Source organism: Mobula hypostoma, chromosome 1 (genome assembly GCF_963921235.1).
Source record: "Mobula hypostoma chromosome 1, sMobHyp1.1, whole genome shotgun sequence".
NCBI classification, from domain to species: Eukaryota; Metazoa; Chordata; class Chondrichthyes; order Myliobatiformes; family Myliobatidae; genus Mobula; species Mobula hypostoma.
The window spans coordinates 212,092,803-212,112,583 of NC_086097.1; the positions used below are offsets into that span (position 1 = coordinate 212,092,803).

The following is a 19,781-nucleotide window of genomic DNA, read 5'->3' on the forward strand; positions in this document are numbered from 1 at the left end:
AATCAAATATTAATACTATATTTTTGTTGTAGTTTTCACATTAATTTTAATTTTACAGACCAAGTTTATTTTTTAAGTATGGACATGTTATTGTTTTTACCAAAATATTACTACTGTAACAGTTTTTACCTTTGTTGCTGATTTGCAGGCAAGGAGGAGATCAGCATCCCTGTCTGAACATCAATCACTTTAAGACAACAATCTTCTCCTGCACTCAGAACATGACGACTGTCTGAAATTGTTAAAAGTTTAATAATTAAATATACTAAACTAGATAGTATATAAAACCACTTTACATCTAACCAGCAAAAGCTTAATCTGCATTTTCTATTAAGTAGTAAATAAGCATCTGATAGAAAAAGAGCCAAAGTGAATCTACTGTACAATCATAATTTGGAAGACATTTGGCTTAATCCTTTTACTTTAGTAATACAGCAAAATTTTATTTACACAGTAGTCAAAAATAAAACAAGCTATCAAAATACATTTAAAACTAAAACATACCAGGACTGAATGCTACATCATTAACAGTGCCTACATGGCAAGGAACCTGATGTAATATAGTGAAGTTGGTGAGATCCCAGATACTAATAGTCCCTTCCTTGTTGCCTGAAACAAGCATTGTGCCTACAGGATTCAGGCTCATTGTATTTACCTGTCAAAGAAAAGTACAACCCAATTACTTTTAACTGGATGCAAATTTCCCTTTATGCAAAACATACAAAATAAATCTATCAACTTGTTTGTATTTGCAATTTGCTGTCAAGTCTTATTTAATTTTTCAGTTTGGTTAACACCATGAAATGAAACGATAGATTTTGAATCTGTAGTATAACTGTTATAGGTTTACTTATGAGTCTTACTTAAAATGAACAACTTTATCATTTGCGTGAAGGAGAATATATAAAAATATATTTAAAAAAATTAACCACACATCATTTTTGTGATTACAGAAAACACTAATTTTATTTTGTAATGCCAAACCTTCTCCAGTTGCTGTTTAGGAAGTTAGCATGGGTAGAGTGAACCAAAAAGCTAATTTATGCAGTATTGCTCTATTTATTAGCAAGACTTCAAAGCCACTACACTACTCAACATGTTTTTCAGGATAGAGAACATACAAGAAAAACTTAACCAATTTTTAACCTTCTTGCCTGTTCGTCCTATGTTCAAATCTCATGTTTTATGTTTTGTGTCTCTGAAATCAAGATACTTCAGATGGTGCTAGCACATAATTTCTCAGCAACTCAGATACAAAACTCTTTCTCTGTATCCTTTTCTCTGATACTGTATGTGCTTTGAGAAGCAAGAGTTCCTGACTTTGCTTCTAAGCCAGCTTGTAGACTCCTAACTTGGCACTATTACAACGTAGAAGACAATGGGGTACAAATAGCAAGTGGATTACAAAAGTATAAATTGGAAAAAGAAGATAGGTGGATAAATGTAGACTGAGTGGGCAGGTGGAAGAAATGGTGGGATTATGGAGAAAGAACCTGTTTAAAAGAGAAGATGAGGCAGAACTGACTGGTAAGTTAGTTGTTGAAAATAACAGCTACAGCGTCATTACTAAACACCAATTTTCAGAACATCAAATCAGATCAGATTGAGAAAAGTGAATAAGGCTGGAAAAAAGTGCTTAATTTAGGGAATATCCATTGAGGCATCCATCACATTTGTTGCAGTAACTTTTTTTTTGATCAATCAAGAGAAGAACGACGCTGTGAAGGAAAAGGCCAAAAGAAATAAACAACTAATTTGAAGAACTCCGTAGTTCTCAGATAAGGAAGCAAGACTCCAAAGGATAAATGGAGCATATTTATCTTTTCTTCAGAGGAAAGAGGTTGAAGTGAGGAAAATATCCAGGCAAGAGAATGGTTCAGCATAGGAAAATAAACAAAGTGAAAATACATCTCATTACTATATCTTTTCTGGTTTATGGACCTAAAACATTAAAATACTTTTCCTCTCTCCACTGATACTGCTTGAACAGCAGAACGTTTTCAGCACTGGCTGCTTTTTGCTTTTGACATCTTTTCCATATCTCTCAATATTTGAAGCAGGCAAATAAACAGTGGATAGCTGAACTGGAAGAGGTTTGGGCAGTGTGCAAAGCAAGTCTACACATCAATAATTCAAGGCGTGCAGATGACATTACATGATATGACAAAAACAACTGAATAAGAGCATGAAGAACAATGTCTTAGCCAGTAGTGTGTGACCTTTGCCATGATTATCCTCAACACTAGTGCCCCACGAGGCTGAGTCCTCAGTTCCTACTCTATACCCTATACATTCATGACTGTGTGGCCAGTTGCAGCTGCGTGGTTGTGAAAACTGAACTTATTATTCAAGATGCAAAGTTCAAAGTACATTTATTATCAAAGTATATATACAACCCTGAGATTCACCTCCTTACAGGCGGCTCCGCAGAACAAAGAGGACCAATAGAACTCATTAAAAAAAGAATGTCAAACAGACAATGTGGAAAAAAAACCAAATCGTGCAAACAATAAAAAGTAAGCAAATAACATTCAGAATTGACGTTCACAAAAGTGAGTTTATAGCCGTGAAGCCAGTTCATCGCTGCAGCTGGTCCAGGAGCCCATTAGTTGTAGGCCATAGCCTCAGTTCAGTATAGAGATGAGTAAATCTCACCAAGCTGAACACTGGCCTGTCACTCACCATTGACCTCAACGCCTTAATCTTTTCAATGGGGCCCGACACTTAAATTGGCCGTTCATTGGCACATTCCTCACTCTTGGACTCAGGCCCTGCCGTTTCAATGCGCTCTTGGGCCCAGGCCCAGGCCCTGCCCTGCCGCCTCAATTCAGCTCATACTCAACCTTGCCAATGTGGCCAAGCACTTAAATCAGTCAAACATCAGCCTGTTCCTTACTTTCAGCCTGTGCTCCTCCGTCTCAGCTCGCCTCACCTTGGATCTGCCATTTCGAATCAGCTCCAAGTCCACTCCAACAATGGCCAAACATTGGCACATTTCTCGCTCTTAGGCCAATATCAGAGAGCTGAGGATGAGCAAGCAGGTTTACAAGTAGATGATGGGTGTAATATGAATGAAAGGAAGGACAAGCCAATGATTGGGTACAAATGCAGACAGTGCAAAGAGTTAAATTGTACCACAGAGACAAAATTAAGAAGTGCGAAGAATGCAGGACTGAAGGTGCTATATTTAAATGCACTTAGCATTCAGAATTAGGTGGATGATCTCGTGGCCTTAGTGGCGGACCAATCAATTCAAAGAGGGAGAGCTTTGCATAGGTCGGGGAGAAGGGTTTAAAAAAAAAGGAGCATTTCACGGGGCCTGGCACACCAACTGATTCGCAGAGAGAAAGAGCTTCACACAGGTCAGGGAGGAAAGTTTAAAAAAAGGAGTACTTCATGGGGCTCGATGCATTAGTGACAGACCAATCAATTCGCAATTCATTAGCAGGAGTAAATAAAAGTAAAGCAGGTCAAAGCACAGCAGCCACTGTGTGAGTGGACCAGTGTAGGAGTGGGAACTTGATGCTTTGGCTCAAGAGGCTTCGGTGAGGAGGCACAGGTGAGTAGCAGTTAAAGCTTTTGTAGTGGTTGAATAAAAAGTCACTAAATTACAGCTAATTAAATAAAGTAGGGTGATGTGCTGTAGCTGCATGATGTGGGAGCTGGTGGAGCCCATTGTGGTTCCTGGTGACCACATCTGCAGCAAGTGTTGGCTGTTCGAGGAACTCAGGCTCAAAGTTGATGACCTGGAATCTGAGCTTCAAACACTGCGGCACATCAGGGAGGAGGAAGAGTTACCTGGATTCTCTGTTTCAGGAGGTAGTCACATCCATTAGATTAGCTACCTCAAATTCGGTCTGTGGTCAGGGAGAAGAGGGGTATGACTGTGAGTGAGACAGGCAGTGGGATCCAAGAGACAGTGCTGCAGGAGCCTCAGCCCTTGAGCTTGTTCAACAGGTCAGACATTCTTGCTCCCTGTGTAGATGAGAGTGGGGGCTGTAGGAAGGATGAGCAACCTAACTGTGGCACTGTAGTTCAGGGAGCCATTCAAGAGAGCGGAAAAGAAAGACAAATGTAATGGAAATTGGGGATAGTATAGTCAGGGGATAGGACAGAGCATCACGAAGGCTGTGAGGCTTGCCTGGTGCCTGGGTTCAGGACATCTTATCTGACCTGCAGAGGAACTTGCAGTGGGAGGGGAAAGATCCCAGTTGTCATGGTCCATGTGGGTATCAACGACATAGGTAGAATGAGGAAAGAAATTCTGATGAGGGAATCTGAGCAGCTAGGGGCTAAATTAAAAAGCAGAACCAAAAAGGAGGTAACCTCTGGATTACCGCCTGTGCCACGTGCAAACTGGCACAGGGTTAAGAAGATTAGACAGTCAAATGTAAGGCTTGCAGATTGGTATGGGAGAAGTGGGTTTGAATTCTTGGGAAACTGAACCGGGAAAGTGTGGATAAAGATAAAGCAAAAGATAAAAAAACAGAAAAGTGAGAGTGGAGTGAAGAAAAGTCAAGTGCAAAAGAGTAAAAGATTACAAGATTTTAAAAGCACAATGAGTGGAATGGCACCTTATTTGAATCCCCGTAGTATTCGAAACAAGGTCATTAAACTTGCGGCACAAATCAGTATAAAGAGATATGATTTAGTGGCCATTACAGAGACGTGGTTGCAGGGTGGAGAGGATTGGGAATTAAATATCCAAGGATATTGGGTAATACAGAAGGATAGGTAGGAAGGAAAGGGAAATAGTGCTCTTAATTAAAGATGAGATCAGTGTGATAGTGAGAGATGATACAAGATCAAAGCAGCAGAATGTTGAATCCACCTGTGTAGAAATTAGGAATAGTAAAGAGAAAAAAAACACTGGTGGAAGTTGTCTATCAGCCACTGAATAAAAACATTGCAATAGCACAGGCAATAAACAGAGAAATATCTGAGGCACGCAAGAATGGAACAGCAGTTATCATGGGGGACTTCAACTTGCACAAAGATTGGGTGAATCAAGTTGGTCAAGGCAGACTTGAAGACATCATAGAATGCATCCGTGATGGCTTTTTTGAACAATGTGTTACTGAACCTACAAGAGAACGTGCTATCTTAGATCTGGTCCTATGCAATGAGACAGGTAAAATTAATGATCTTGTAGTTAGGGATCCTCTTGGAAAGAGTGATCACAGTATGACTGAATTTCTCATACAAATGGAGGGTGCAATAGTTCAATCGAAAACCAGTGTATTATGCCTAAACAATGGAGACTACAATGGGATGAGGGAGAATTTGGCTAGTGTAGACTGGGAACCAAGGGTATACGGTGGGACGGTTGAAGAACAATGGAAGACTTTCAAAGAGATTTTTCACGCTGCTCAACAAAAGTATATTCCAATTAAAGGCAAGGACAGTAAGGCTGGGGAGAGCCAGCCTTGGATAACTAAGGAAATAAAAGAAGGCATCGAAATAAAAGAAGGCATCAAACTAAAAGCTCATGCATACAAGAGTAGTGAGAAACCTTTAAAAAGCAACAAAGAACCACATAGCAAGCAATAAAGAAAGGGAAGTTAGATTATGAAAATAAACTAGCACAAAATATAAAAATGGATAGTAAAAGTTTTTATAATTATATAAAGCGGAAAAGGATGGCTAAAGTGAACGTAGGTCCCTTGGAGTACGAGAAGGGGGAATTGATACTGGGTAATGAGGGAATGGCAGAGGCTCTGAATGACTTTTTTTTGTCAGTTTTCATGGTGGAGGACATGTCTAACATGCCAAAGAGAGATGTTATGGATGTGATGGGAGGTGAGGACCTCAATACAATAACTATCACTAAAGAGGTAGTGTTGAGCAAACTTGTGGGACTGAGGATAGATAATTCCCCTGGTCCTGAAGGAATGCATCCCAGGGTACTGAAAGAAATGGCAGAAGCTATAGTAGAGGCTTTGGTAATAATTTACCAAAATTCTCTGGACTCTGGGCAGGCCCTGGCAGATTGGAAGATGGCGAACGTCACGTTCAAAAAAAGGACGTAGACAAAAGGCAGGTAACTATAGGCCAGTTAGTTTAACATCTGCAGCTGGGAAAGTGCTCGAAGCTATCATTAAAGAAGAAATACCGAGGCATCTGGAAAGAAATGGATCCATCAGGCAGACACAGCATGGATTCAGTAAAGACAGGTCCTGTTTGATAAACTTACTGGATTTCTTTAACGAGCTCAGTGGATAGAGGAGAACAGATGGACGTTATTTACTTGGATTTCCAGAAGGCTTTTGATAAGGTGCCACATAAAAGACTTACCCATAAGATAAGGATGCATAATTTGGGAGTGATGTATTAGCATGAATAAAAGATTGGTTAACTAATAGAAAAGAGAGAGTTGGGATACATGGGTGTTACTCTGGTTGGCAATCAGTGGTGAGTGGTGTGTCGCAGGGTCGATGCTGCACCCACAAATGTTCATGATATACATTAGCAGTCTGAAAGAGGGGGCCGAGTGTACTGTATATAAGTTTGCCAATTATACTAAATTGAGTGGAAAAGCAAATTGCGCAGAAGATACAGAGAGATATACCATAGATAGGTTAAGTGAGTGGGCAAGGGTCAGGCAGATGGAGTACAATGTTAGTCAATGCGAGGTCAACCACTTTGGAAGGAAAAATGAAAGAGCATGTTATTATTTAAATGGTAAAGAATTGCAGCATGCTGCTGTGCAGAAGGATCTGGGAGTGCTTGTGCACGAACCAAAAAGGTTGGTTTGCAGGGGCAGCAGGTTATCAAGAAGTCAAATGGAACGTTGGGCCTCATTGCTGGAGGGATTGAATTTAAGAGCAGGGAGGTTATGCTGCAACTGTTCAACGTACTGGTGAGGCTGCACCTGCAGTACTCCGTGCAGTTCTGATATCTTTACTTGGGGAAGGATATACTAGCTTTGCAAGCGGTGTAGAGGAGGTTCACCAGGTTGATTCCAAAGATGAGAGGATTAGACTAAGAGGAGAGATTGAGTCGCCTGGGACTGTACTTGCTGGAATTCAGAAGAATGAGGGGAGATCATATAAAAACATAAAATTATTAAAGAAATAGATAAGATAGAGGCATAAAAGTTGTTTCCACTGGTAGATGAGACTAGGACTAGGGGACATAGCCTCAAGATTTGGGGGAGTAGACTTAGGGTGGAGATGAGGAGGAACTGCTTTTCCCAGAGAGTGATGAATCTGTGGAATTCTCTGCCCAATGAAGCATCGGAGGCTACCTCAGTAAATATATTTAAGACAAGGTTGGATAGATTTTTGCATAGTAGGGGAATTCCGGGTTATGGGGAAAAGGTAAGTAGATGGAGATGAGTTCATGGCCAGATCAGCCATGAACTTATTGATCAGGCTAGATGGGCTAGGTGGCCTACTCCTGCTCCTATTTCTTATGTTCTTATGTGGCGCAATTCGAGATTGGTTGGTATGACGTTGTGGGCATCACTGTGTCATGGCTGAAAGAAGGTCATAGTTGGGAGCTTAACATTAAAGGATATACTTTGTATTGAAAGGACAGGCAGGAAGATACAGGCAGTGGAGTGGCTCTGTTGGTAAGAGATAGAATTACATCTTTAGAAAGAGGTGAGATAGAGTCAGAAAATGTCTAATCTTTGTCGGAGGAGTTAAGAAACTGCAAAAATAAAACATCGGAATCATATATAGCCCTCCAAATAGTAGCCAAGATGTCAGGTTGAAATTGCAAAGGAAGTTGGAAAAGACATGTAATAAGGGTAATGTCACAATTGTAATGGGGGACTTCAAAATACAAGGGGATTGGGAAAATCAGGTTGGTATCAGATCATAAGAGAGGGAATTTGTTGAATGCCACCTCGTTGGCATTTAGAGCAGTTTGTGCTTGAGCGTACTCAGGGAAAGGCCATCTTAGATTGGCTGTTGTTTAATAATCCAGATTTTATTAGTGAGCTGAAGGTAAAGGGACCTTAGAAGCAGTGATCATAATATGATTGAATTCATATTGCAATTTGAGAGGGAGAAGTGCAAGTTACCTGTATCAGTATCATAATGGAATAAAAGAAATTAGAGGCAAGAGATGAGCTTGCCCAGGTGGACTGGAAGGGTCTCTGGGAGGGGATCAGAGCAGAGCAGAGGTGGCTGAAGTTTCTGACAATAATTCACAAGGCACAGGATAGATCTGTCCCACAGAAGTAGATGTTCTCAAATGGCAGGGGTAGGAACCATGGCTGACAAGGGAAGTTAAGGACTGCATAAAAGACAAGGAAAAGGTATATAATGCAGCAAAAGTGAGTGGGAAGATGGATGATTGGGAAGTTTTTTAAATCCAACAAAAGGTAACTAAAAAAGCCGTAAGAAGGGAAAAAATGAAATATGAGGGCAAACTAGCTAATGATATAAAGCAGGATACCAAAAAGTTTTTTTCCAGTTATATAAAGAGTAAAAGGGAGGTGCAAGTTGATCTTGAAAATGATGCTGGTGAGGTAGCAATGGAGGACAAAGAAATGACAGATGAACTTAATAGGTACTTTGTATCAGTCTTCACGTTGGAAAACACTAGCAGTGTGCCAGAGGTCCGTGAGTGTCAGGGAGCAGGAATGAGTGGCATTGCTATTACAAAGGAAAAAATACGTGGCAAACTGAAAGACGTTAAGTTGATTAAGTCACTTGGATCAGATAGACTACATCCCAGAGTTCCGAGAGTGGTTGCCGAAGACACAGCAGATGGATTGATCATGATGTTTCAAGAATCACCTGATTCTGGTTTGGTTCTGGAGACTGGAAAATTGCAAATGTCACTCCACTCTTCAAGAAGGGAGGAAGGCAAAAAAAGGAAATTATAGGCCATTTAGCCAAACTCTGTGGTTGGGAAAGTGTTGGAGTCTATTCTTAAGGATGAGGTTTCGGGGTATTTGGAGACTAATGATAAAATAAGTCAGCATGATTTCTGTAAAGGAAAAGGAAAATATTGCTTGACAAATCTGTTTAGAGTTCTTTAAGGAAGCAACAAGCAAGGTGGACAAAGGATAGACAGTGGATGATATATACTTGTATTTTCAGAAAGCATTTGATAAGGTCCCACACATGAAGCTGCTTAACAAGATAAAATCCCATGACATTACAGGAAAGATACTGACATGGATAGAGGAATGACTGACAGACAGGAAGCAGCAAGTGGGAATAAAGGGGGTCTTTTCTGATTGGCTAGTGGTGTTCCTCAGAGGTCAATTTTGATATGGTTACTTATCACATAATTTATCAATGACTTAGATAATGGAATTGATGACTTTGTAGCAAAGTTTGCAGACGAAACGAAGATAGGTGGAGGAGTAAGTAGTGCTGAGGAAGCAATGCAATTGCAGAAGGACTTAAGACAAATTGGAAGAATGGGCAAAATGGGCAAAAAAGTGGCAGATGGAATGCAGTGTTGGGAAATGAATGACACTGCATTTTGGTAAAAGGAACAACATTGCAGACTATTAAGGGGTCAAAGAGATTGTGGGAGAGACTCTTGGTAATGCTAAGGGCCCTGTGCAGATAGCTCTACTAGTAAATATCTCGACTGGGTGGAAGAGAGACCCCGATGATCCTCTCAGCAATTCTTGCAATTGTAGCGGTCAGATGTCTTGTAATTCCCGTACCAGGCAGTGATGCATCTGGTCATTTGTTAGAATCTTCGATGACGTACCAAATCTCCCTAAGTTTCCTAAAAGGTAAAGATGCTGATATACATTCTTTGTGGTTGCAGCTATGTGCTGGGCCTAAGATAGCTTCTCCAAGATGTTGACGCCTAGGAACTTGAAGCTATTCACCCTTTCCACCTCTGACCCTTCAATAACGATTGGAATTAGCCTTACTTCCTCATCAAAAAGTCCACAATCATTTCCTTACTCTTGCTTACATAGATGTTGTTATGGTTACATGGTTTTTATTTTGACATAATTCAAATAGTTAAAACTATCCCACAGCTATATACCATCTCATTAACATCTGTGATTCTGACAGCAATGTTTGGGTCTTTGGTAATGGATAATGGATGTTACTCCACTCCTTAAGAAGGAAGGACAACAAAAGAGAGGAAATTATAAGCCAGTTAACCTAACCTCAGTGGTTGGGAAAGCGTGGGAGTTTATTAGTAAGGATGAGGTTTTAGGGTACTTGTCAAAGTCAGCGTGGTTTCTGTAAAGGAAAATCTTGCCTGGCAAATCTGTTAGGGTCCTTCGTGGAAGTAACAAGCAGGGTGGACAAAGGAGAGGCAGTACATGTCACTTACTTAGATTTTCAGAAGGCATTTGACTGCCAGGTTTGATAAGGCACCTCACGCATGAGGCTGCTTAACAAGATAAAATCCTATGGTATTACAGGAAAGATACTGGCATGGATAGAGCAATGGCTGACAGGCAGGAGGCAGCAAGGGGGAATAAAGAGGGCCTTTTCTGGTTGGCTGCCGGTGACTAGTGGTGTTCCTCAGGGGTCAGTATTGGAACCACCACTTCTCACATTGTTTGTCAATGATTTAGATGAAGGAATTGATGGCTTTGTGGCAAAGCATGCGGATGGTACGAAGATATGTGGAGGGGTAGGAGGTGCTGAGGAAGCAATGCAATTGCTGCAGGACTTAAGACAAATTGGAAGAATGGGCAAAAAAGTAGCAGATGGAATACAGTGTTGGGGGAATGTATGCTAATACATTTTGGTAAGAGGAGCAATAGTGCAGACTATTATCTAAATGGGGAGAAAATTCAAACATTAGGGGTGCAAAGGCATTTAGGAGTCTTTGTGCAAGACTCCCAGAAGGCTAATTCACAGGTTGAGTCTGTGGTAAAGAAGGCATTTATTTCAAGGGGAATAGAATATAAAAGCAAGGAGATAATGCTGAGGCTTTATGACACTAGTCTGGCTGCACTTGGAGTACTGTCAACAGTTTTGTGCCCTATATGTCAGAAAGGATGTGTTGTCATTGGGGAGAGTCCAGAGGAGGTTCACGAGGATGATTCTGGAAATGGAGGGGTTAACATATGAGGAGTGTTTGGCAGCTTTGGGCTTGTACTCACTGGAATTTAGAAGAAGAATGTATGGGGATCTCACTGAACCTACTGAATGTTGAAAGGACTGGATAAGGCAGATGTGGAGAGGATGCTTCCTCTGGTGGCATTGTCCTGAATGAGAGGACACAGCCTCAGAACTGAAGGGCAACCCTTTAGCACAGAGGTAAGGAGGAATTTTTTAGCCAGCGAGCAGTGAATCTGTGGAATGTTCTGTCACAGACAGTTGTGGAGGCCAAGACCGTGGGTATATTTAAAGTGAAAATTGATAGTTTTCCGATTGGTCAGGGCATCAAAGGTTTTGGTGAGAAGGCAGGTGTATGGGGTTGAGTGGGATCGGGAATCAGCTATGATGGAATGGCAAAGCAGTCTTGATGGGCCGAATGGCTTAATTCTGCTCCTATATCTTATGATTTCATGGTTTCCCCTCATGTTTTCCCTTAAATTTCTCATGTTTCAACCTTAAGCCATGACCTCTGGTTGTACTCCACCCAACTGAAGTAGAAAAAGCCTGCTTGCATTACCCCATATACCCCTCATAATTTTGTATACCTCTATCAAATCTCCTCTCAATCTTCTACATTCTAAAGAATACAGAACTAACCTGTTAAATCTTTCCATATGACTTGGATCCTCCAGACCCGACAACATCCTTGTAAATTTTCTCTGCACTCTTTCAACTTTATTTCCATCTTTCCCGTAGGTAGGTAACCAAAACTGCAGACAATACCCCAAATTAGGCAGCCCGAGTCTTATAGAACTTCAACATAACATCCCATCTTTTGATCACAATACATTCAATGTTCAATAGCTTTCATTACGACCCTATACACTTGCAATCCTTTCAACAAATTGTATACCTGTATTCCCAGATCCCTTTGTTCTACCACACTCCACAGTGCCCTAACTTTCACTGTGTAAGACTTACCCTGGTTGATCCTACCGAAGTGCAAAACTTCGCACTTACAATTTTTTGGCCCACTTTTCCAGTGGATGCAGATCCCTCTGCACGCCATGATTGCCTACCTCACTGTCCGCTACTCCCCCAATCTCGAAGGCCATCTGCAAATTTACTGATCCATGATTCTGAGATGTCTGAAAGTGGTTTCATGCCACTGCAGTGTAAGACAAAATAGTTGTTTTCTCGGTGCATACAAAGCTTTGACAATACAAGTAGGGAACATTTCAATTTTACACTAAAGCACTGCAAATTTACTGATCCAGTTAACATTATCCAAATCATTGATATAGATAACGGACAACAAAGGAGCCAAAACCGATCCCCGTGGCACACCATTCATTAGTCACAGGTCTCCAGTCAGAGAGACAACCCTCTACTGCCACTCTCTGGTTTCTCCCACACAGCCTATGTTTAATCCAATTTACGAACTCACCCTGAATGTCGAGCCACTGAACCTTCTAGACCAGCCTCCCACGCAGGATATTGTCAAATGCCTTACTAAAGTTCATGTAGACAACACCAACTGGCTTGCCTTCATCTACTTTCCTGGTAACCTCCTCGAAAAACTCAAGATTGGTTTAACCTGACCCACCACGCACGAAGCCATGCTGACTAACCTTAATGTTCATGTCTATTCAAATACTTATACACACTGTCTCTTAGAACACCTTTCAATAACTTTCCCACAACTGATGTCGGATTCACTGGCCTATAATTTCCTGGTTCATGTTTAGAGGATCGAGGAACGACTGTGCAGGCGCGTGGATGTCAGTGAGTTAGACTAGCAGGAGTGTTTAAAAGGAGATTATTTTCTCTTTGACGGTTTGATCGAGGAACGACTGCGCAGGCATGTGGACACCAGCAAGTTAGACTGGCGGAGAGTTTAAAAAGACAGCTTTATAAAGCAGGCTACAGAGTAGAGGGAGTCAAAGGCTTTGGCTCAATGGGGCTTCAGTGATAACGGGTCAAAGCGAGGCAACTAACTTGTGAAGTATATGAATAGCAAGTATGTCTGTGATGCCAGTGTTCTGTACTGGGTGTCAGATGTGGGATGTCCAGGAGACTCCCAGCGTCCTGGACAGCTACATCTGCGCCAGGTGTGTCAAGCTGCAGTGCCTTAATGTCCGGGTTAGGGAACTGGAGATGCAGCTCGATGACCTTCGTTTAGTCAGGGAAAGTGAGGTGGTGACAGACAGTAGTCACACTGGGGCCTCAGGAGACAGGTAAGTGGGTAACAGTCAGGAGAGGGAAGGGCAAGAGTCAGATACTAGACAGTACCCCTGTGGCTGTTCCCCTTGACAATAAGTACTCCTGTTTGAGTACTGTTGGAGGGGATGACCTACCTGGGGGAAGCAACAGTGGTCACACCTCTGGCACAGAGTCTGGCTCTGTGGCTCAGAGGGGAGGGAAAGGAAGAGGATGGCAGCAGTGATAAGGGACTCTATAGTTAGGGGGTCAGACAGTCGATTCTGTAGACGCAGGAAAGAAACATGGATGGTAGTTTGCCTCCCGTGCCAGGATCCGGGATGTTTCTGATCATGTCCACGACATCCAGAAGTGGGAAGGTGAACAGCCAGAGGGGGTGGTACATATTGGTACCAACGACATAGGTAGGAAAAGGGGAGGAGGTCCTGAAAACAAACCACCGGGAGTTAGAAAGCAAGTTGAAAAGCAGGACCTCAAAGGTAGTAATCTCAGGATTACTGCCTGCACCACGAGCCAGTGAGTACGCATAGGAATAGAGTGAGGTGGAAGTTAAATGCGTGGCTGAGGAATTGGAGCAGGGGGCAGGGATTCAGATTTATGGATCATTGGGACCTCTTTTGGGGCAGGAATGACTTGTACAAAAAGGACGGGTTGCACTTGAATCCGAGGGGGATCAGTATCCAGGCAGGGAGGTTTGCTAAGACTATTGGGGAGAGTTTAAACTAGAATCGCTCGGGGGTGGGAACCAAAGAGATGGAGGAAGGGGCAGCTGGCTCACAAATCGAGAAAGCTTGCAGACAGTGTGAGAGGGAGGTTAGGCAGGTGATAGAGAAGGGATACACTCAGACTGATGGTTTGAGATGTGCCTAGATGATACTCCTTGCTTCATGCAAAGAGTGTCATGAACAAAGTGGATGAGATTAGAGCCTGGATCAGTACTTGAAGCTATGATGTTGTGGCCATTACAGAGACTTGGATGGCTCAGGGACAGGAATGGATACTTAGAGTGCCAGGCTTTAGATGTTTCAGAAAGGACAGGGAGGGAGGCAAAAGAGGTGGGGGTGTGGCACTGCTGATCAGAGATAGTGCCACGGTTGTAGAAAAGCAGGAAGTCATGGAAGGATTGTCTGCTGAGTCTCTGTGGGTGGAAGTTAAGAATAGGAAGGAGTCAATGACTCTACTGGGTGTTTTTTATTGACCACCCAATAGCAACAGGGACATCAAGGAGCAGATAGGGAGACAGATTATGGAAAAATGTCATAATAACAGGGTTGTCATGGTGGGAGATTTTAATTTCCCAAATATAGATTGGCATTTCTCTAGAGCGAGGGGTTCAGATGGGGTGGAGTTTGATAGGTGTGTTCAGGAAGGTTTCCTGACACAATATGTAGATAAGCCTACAAGAGGAGAGGCTGTACTTGATCTGGTATTGGGAAATGAACCTAGTCAGGTGTCAGGTCTCTCAGTGGGAGAGCATTTTGGAGATAGTGATCACAATTCTATCTCCTTCACCATAGCATTTGAGAGGGATAGGAACAGACAAGTTAGGAAAGTGTTTGTGGAGTAAGGGGAAATATGAAGCTATCAGGCAGAAACTTGGAAGCATAAGTTGGGAACAGATTTTTTCAGGGAAATGTAAAGCAGAAATGTGGCAAATCTTCAGGGGATATTTGCATGGTGTTCTGCATAGGTACATTCCAATGAGACAGGGAAAGGATGATAGGGTACAGGAACCATGGTGTACAAAGGCTGCTGAAAATCTAGTCAAGAAGAAGAGAAAAGCTTACGAAAGGTACAAAAAACTAGGCAATAATAGAGATCTAGATGATTATAAGGCTAGCAGGAAGGAGCTTAAGAATGAAATTAGGAGAGCCAGAAGGGGCCATGAGAAGGCCTTGGCAGGCAGGATTAAAGAAAACCCCAAGGCATTCTACAATGGGAAGAACAAGAAGATAAGATGTGAGAGAATAGGACCAATCAAGTGCGACAGTGGAAAAGTGTGTATGGAACCGGAGGAGGTAGCAGAAGTACTTAATGAATACTTTGCTTCAGTATTCACTACGGAAAAGGACCTTGGCAATTGTAGGGATGACTTACAGTGGACTGAAAAGCTTAAGCATATAGACATTAAGAAAGAGGATGTGCTGGAACATTTCGAAAGTATCAAGTTGGATAAATCACTAGGACCGGATGTGATATACGCCAGGCTACTGTAGGAGGCAAGGGAGAAGCTTGCTGAGCCTCTGGCAATGATTCTTGCATCATCAATGGGGATGGGAGAGGTTTCAGAGGATTGGAGGGTTGCAGATATTGTTCCCTTATTCAAGAAAGGCAGTAGAAATAGCCCAGGAAATTATAGACCAGTGAGTCTTACTTAGTGGTTGGTAAGTTGATGGAGAAGATCCTGAGAGGCAGGACTTACGAATATTTGGAGAGGCATAATATGATTAGGAATAGTCAGCATGGCTTTGTCAAAGGCAGGTAGTGCCTTACGAGCCTGACTGAATTTTTTGAGGATGTGACTAAACACACTGAAAGTAGAGCAGTAAATATAGTGCATATGGATTTCAGCAAGGCATCTGACAAGGTACCCCATGCAAGGCTTACTGAGAAAGTAAGGAGGCATGGGATCCAAGGTGACCTTGCTTTGTGGATCCAGAACTGGCTTGCCCACAGAAGGCAATGAGCGGTTGTAGACGGGTCTTATTCTGCATGGAGGTCAGTGACCAGTGGTGTGCCTCAGGGATCTGTTCTGGGACCCCTTCTCTTCGTGATTTTTATAAATGACCCGGATGAGGAAGTGGAGGGATGGGTTAGTAAATTTGTTGATGACACAAAGGTTGGGGTGTTGTGGAGGGTTGTCGGAGGTTACAGGAGGACATTGATAGGATGCAAAACTGGGCTGAGAAGTGGCAGATGGAGTTCAACCCAGATAAGTGTGAGGTGGTTCATTTTGGTAGGTTTAATGGTTATTAAAGGTAAGACTCTTGGCAGTGTGGAGGATCAGAGGGATCTTGGGGTTCATGTCTATAGGACACTCAAAGCTGCTGTGCAGGTTGACTGTGTGGTTAAAAAATTGCACGGTGCATTGGCCTTCATCAACTGTGGGATTGAGTTCAAGAGCCCAGTGGTAATGTTACAGCTATATAGGACCCTGGTCAGACCCCATTTGGAGTGCTGTGCTCAGTTCTGGTCACCTCACTACAGGAATGACGTGGAAACTATAGAAAGGGTACCGAGGAGATTTACAAAGATGTCGCCTGAATTGGGGAGCATGCCTTATGAGAATAGGTTGATTGAACTTGACCTTTTCTCCTTGGAGTGACGGAAGATGAGAAGTGACCTGATAGAGGTGTAAAAGCTGATGAGGCATTGATTGTGTCAGAGGCTTTCTCCCAGGGCGGAAATGGCTAACACGAGAGGGCACAGTTTTAAGGTGCTTGGAAGTACGTACAGTCAGGAAGTACATGGATTTTAGAAAACTAGAGGGCTATGGGTAACCCTAGATAATTTCTAAAGTAAGTACATGTTCAGCACAGCATTGTGGGCTGAAGGGCCTGTAATGTGCTTTAGGTTTTCTATGTTTCTATGTATTTTTTAAACAGCGGCACAACATTGGCTATCCTTCAATTCTCTAGTACGTCTCCTGTCACTAAGGATGTTTTAAATATCTCTACTAGGGCCCCAACAATTTTTGCATTTGCCTTCTGTTGGGTCCGAGGGAACAACTTTTCAGGCTCTGGGGAATTATCCACCCTGATTTATTTCATCTCCTCCTCTGTAATCTGTACAGGATCCAAAAAGATGATGCTGTTTTGCCTCGCTTCTATAGACTCTGTATCTGTCTCCTGAGTAAATACAGATGCAATGAATGTATTTAAAATCTCCCCTGTCTGTTTTGACTCCACACATGGATTACTATCCTGGTCTTCCAGAGGACCAGCTTTGTCTCTATCAAACCTTTTGCTCTTAACATACATGTAGAAAATCTTGGGATTCTCCTTCACCTTGTCTGCTAGAGCAACTTCATGCTTTCTTTTAGTCTTCCTGATTACTTTCTTAAGTGCTCTCTTGCATTTCTTGTACTCTGTAAGCTCCTCATTTGTTCCTACCTGCCTATACCTGCTATGCACCTCCTGGTTTCACTTAACTAGTACCTCAATATCTCTGAAAACCAGGTGCTCTACACTTGTTCTCTTTAGCTTTTATTCTGACAGGCACATACAAGCTTTGTGCTCTGAAAATTTTGCTTTTGAAGGCCTCCCACCTTCCAAGTACACCTTTGCCAGAGAACAGCCAGTCCCAACTTACACATGCGAGATCATTTCTGATACCACCAAAATTGGCCCTTCTTCAATTTAGAATCTCAACCCACAGACCAGTTCTATCTATTTGCATATTTATTTTGAAACTAATAGCATTGTGGTCACTGGATGCAAAGTGTTCCCCTGCACAAACTCCTGTCACCTGCCCTGTCTCATTCCATAATAGCAGATGCTGTATCGCATGCTCTCTCATTGGGATTTCTATGTACTGAAGGAGGAAACTTTCCTGAATACATTTGACAAACTCTACCTCAACTAGTCCTTTTACAGTACATGGAAAGCTAACATCACCTAATTTAAGCAACACACATAAAAAGAAACCCTTCCGGCCTGAAACGTCGACTGCACCTCTTCCTAGAGATGCTGCCTGGCCTGCTGCGTTCACCAGCAACTTTTATGTGTGTTGCTTGAACTTCCAGCATCTGCAGAATTCCTGTTGTTTGTGTTTTTAAAATCACCTAATTTAACAACCTTGTGTTTCTTGCAACAGTCTGCAATCTCTTTACACATTTGTTCCTCTAAATCCCTACGACTGTTGGGTGGTCTGTAACATACGGTGCCTTTAAAAGGCATTCACTACCCTTGGAAGATTTCATGTTTATTGTTTCACAACATGGAATCACAATGGAATTAATTTCACTTTTTTGATACTGATCAACAGAAAAAGACTTTCGTATCAAAGTGAAAACAGATCCCTACAAAGTGATCTAAATTAATTTCAAATATAAAACACAAAATGATTGATTGCATTAGTATTCACTTCCTTCTAGTCACTATTGAGTAGATGCATCCTTGGCAACAATTACAGCCTTGAGTCTGTGTGGAAAGGTCTCTATCAGCTTTGCACATCTGGACTCTGCAATTTTTCCCCATTCTTCCTTACAAAGCTGCTCAAGCCCTGTCAGATTGCATGGAGATCATGAGTGTGTAGCCCTTTTCAATTCCAGACACAAATTCTCAATTGGATTGAGGTCTGTATGCTGACTTGGCCACTCCAGGACATTAACTTTGTTGTTTTTAGCCATTCCTGTGTAGCTCTGGCTTTATGCTTGGGGTCATTATCTTGCTGGAAAACAAATCTTCTCCCAAGTCACAGTTCTCTTGTAGGCTACATGAGTTTTTCCTCCAAGATTTCCCTGTATTTTGCTGCATTCATTTTACACTTCACAAGCCTTCCAGGGCCTGCTGCAGTGAAGCATCCCCACAGCATGATGCAGCCACCACCATGCTTCACAGTAGGGGTGGTGTGCTTTTGATGATGGGCTGTGTTTGGCTAATGGCAAAAATAGCTTTTAGTCTGAGGGCCAAAAGGCTCAATTTTAGTTTCATCAGACGATAGAACCTTCTTCCACCTGACTTCTGAAACTCTCACATGCCTTCAGGCAAACTGTTGCTGAGATTTCATGTGAGCTTTTCTTCCAAGCAGTGGCGTTCTCTTTGCCACTCTCACATTAAGCTGCGACTACAGGTGAGGCACCCAGGCAACAGTTGTTGTATGCACAGTCTCTCCCATCTCAGCCACTGAAGCTGGTAAATCCTCCAGAGTTGTCATAGATCTCTTCGTGGCTTCCCTCACTAGTCCCTTTCTTGCATGGTCACTTTAGGACAGCCTGCTCTCGGCAGATTTACAGCTGTGCTGTACTCTTCCCATTTCTTGTTGACTGATTTAACGGTATTCCAAGGGATATTCAGTGTCTTGAAATTTTTCTTGTAAACATCTCCTGACATGTGCTTTTCAAGCAACACACATCAAAGTTGCTGGTGAACGCAGCAGGCCAAGCAGCATCTCTAGGAAGAGGCGCAGTCGACGTTTCAGGCCGAGACCCTTCGTCAGGACTAACTGAAGGAAGAGTTAGTAAGAGATTTGAAAGTGGGAGGGGGAGGGGGAGATCCAAAATGATAGGAGAAGACAGGAGGGGGAGGGAATGGAGCCAAGAGCTGGACAGGTGATTGGCAAAGGGGATATGAGAGGATCATGGGACAGGAGGTCCGGGGAGAAAGACAAGTGGGGGGGGGGGAAACCCAGAGGATGGGCAAGGGGTATAGTCAGAGGGACAGAGGAAGAAAAAGGAGAGTGAGAGAAAGAATGTGTGTATAAAAATAGATAACGGATGGGGTACAAGGGGGAGGTGGGGCATTAGCGGAAGTTAGAGAAGTCTATGTTCATGCCATCAGGAGGCTACCCAGACGGAATATAAGGTGTTGTTCCCCCAACTTGAGTGTGGCTTCATCTTTACAGCAGAGGAGG

At 42.5% G+C, this 19,781-nt stretch overlaps 1 protein-coding gene across 2 annotated transcripts in view; it reads right to left on the reverse strand.

Annotated features, from left to right (window-relative positions):
- nsmaf (neutral sphingomyelinase (N-SMase) activation associated factor) overlaps nt 1-19,781 on the reverse strand; it is a 163,123-nt gene that overhangs the window by 12,720 nt on the left and 130,622 nt on the right. For both annotated transcript variants that reach the window (XM_063063988.1, XM_063064005.1), the window contains 2 exons: nt 505-655; nt 130-232 (listed from right to left, as the gene is read on the reverse strand). In XM_063063988.1, coding sequence (XP_062920058.1) covers nt 130-232; nt 505-655 — 254 coding nt within the window. The remainder of the gene's footprint in view (nt 1-129; nt 233-504; nt 656-19,781) is intronic.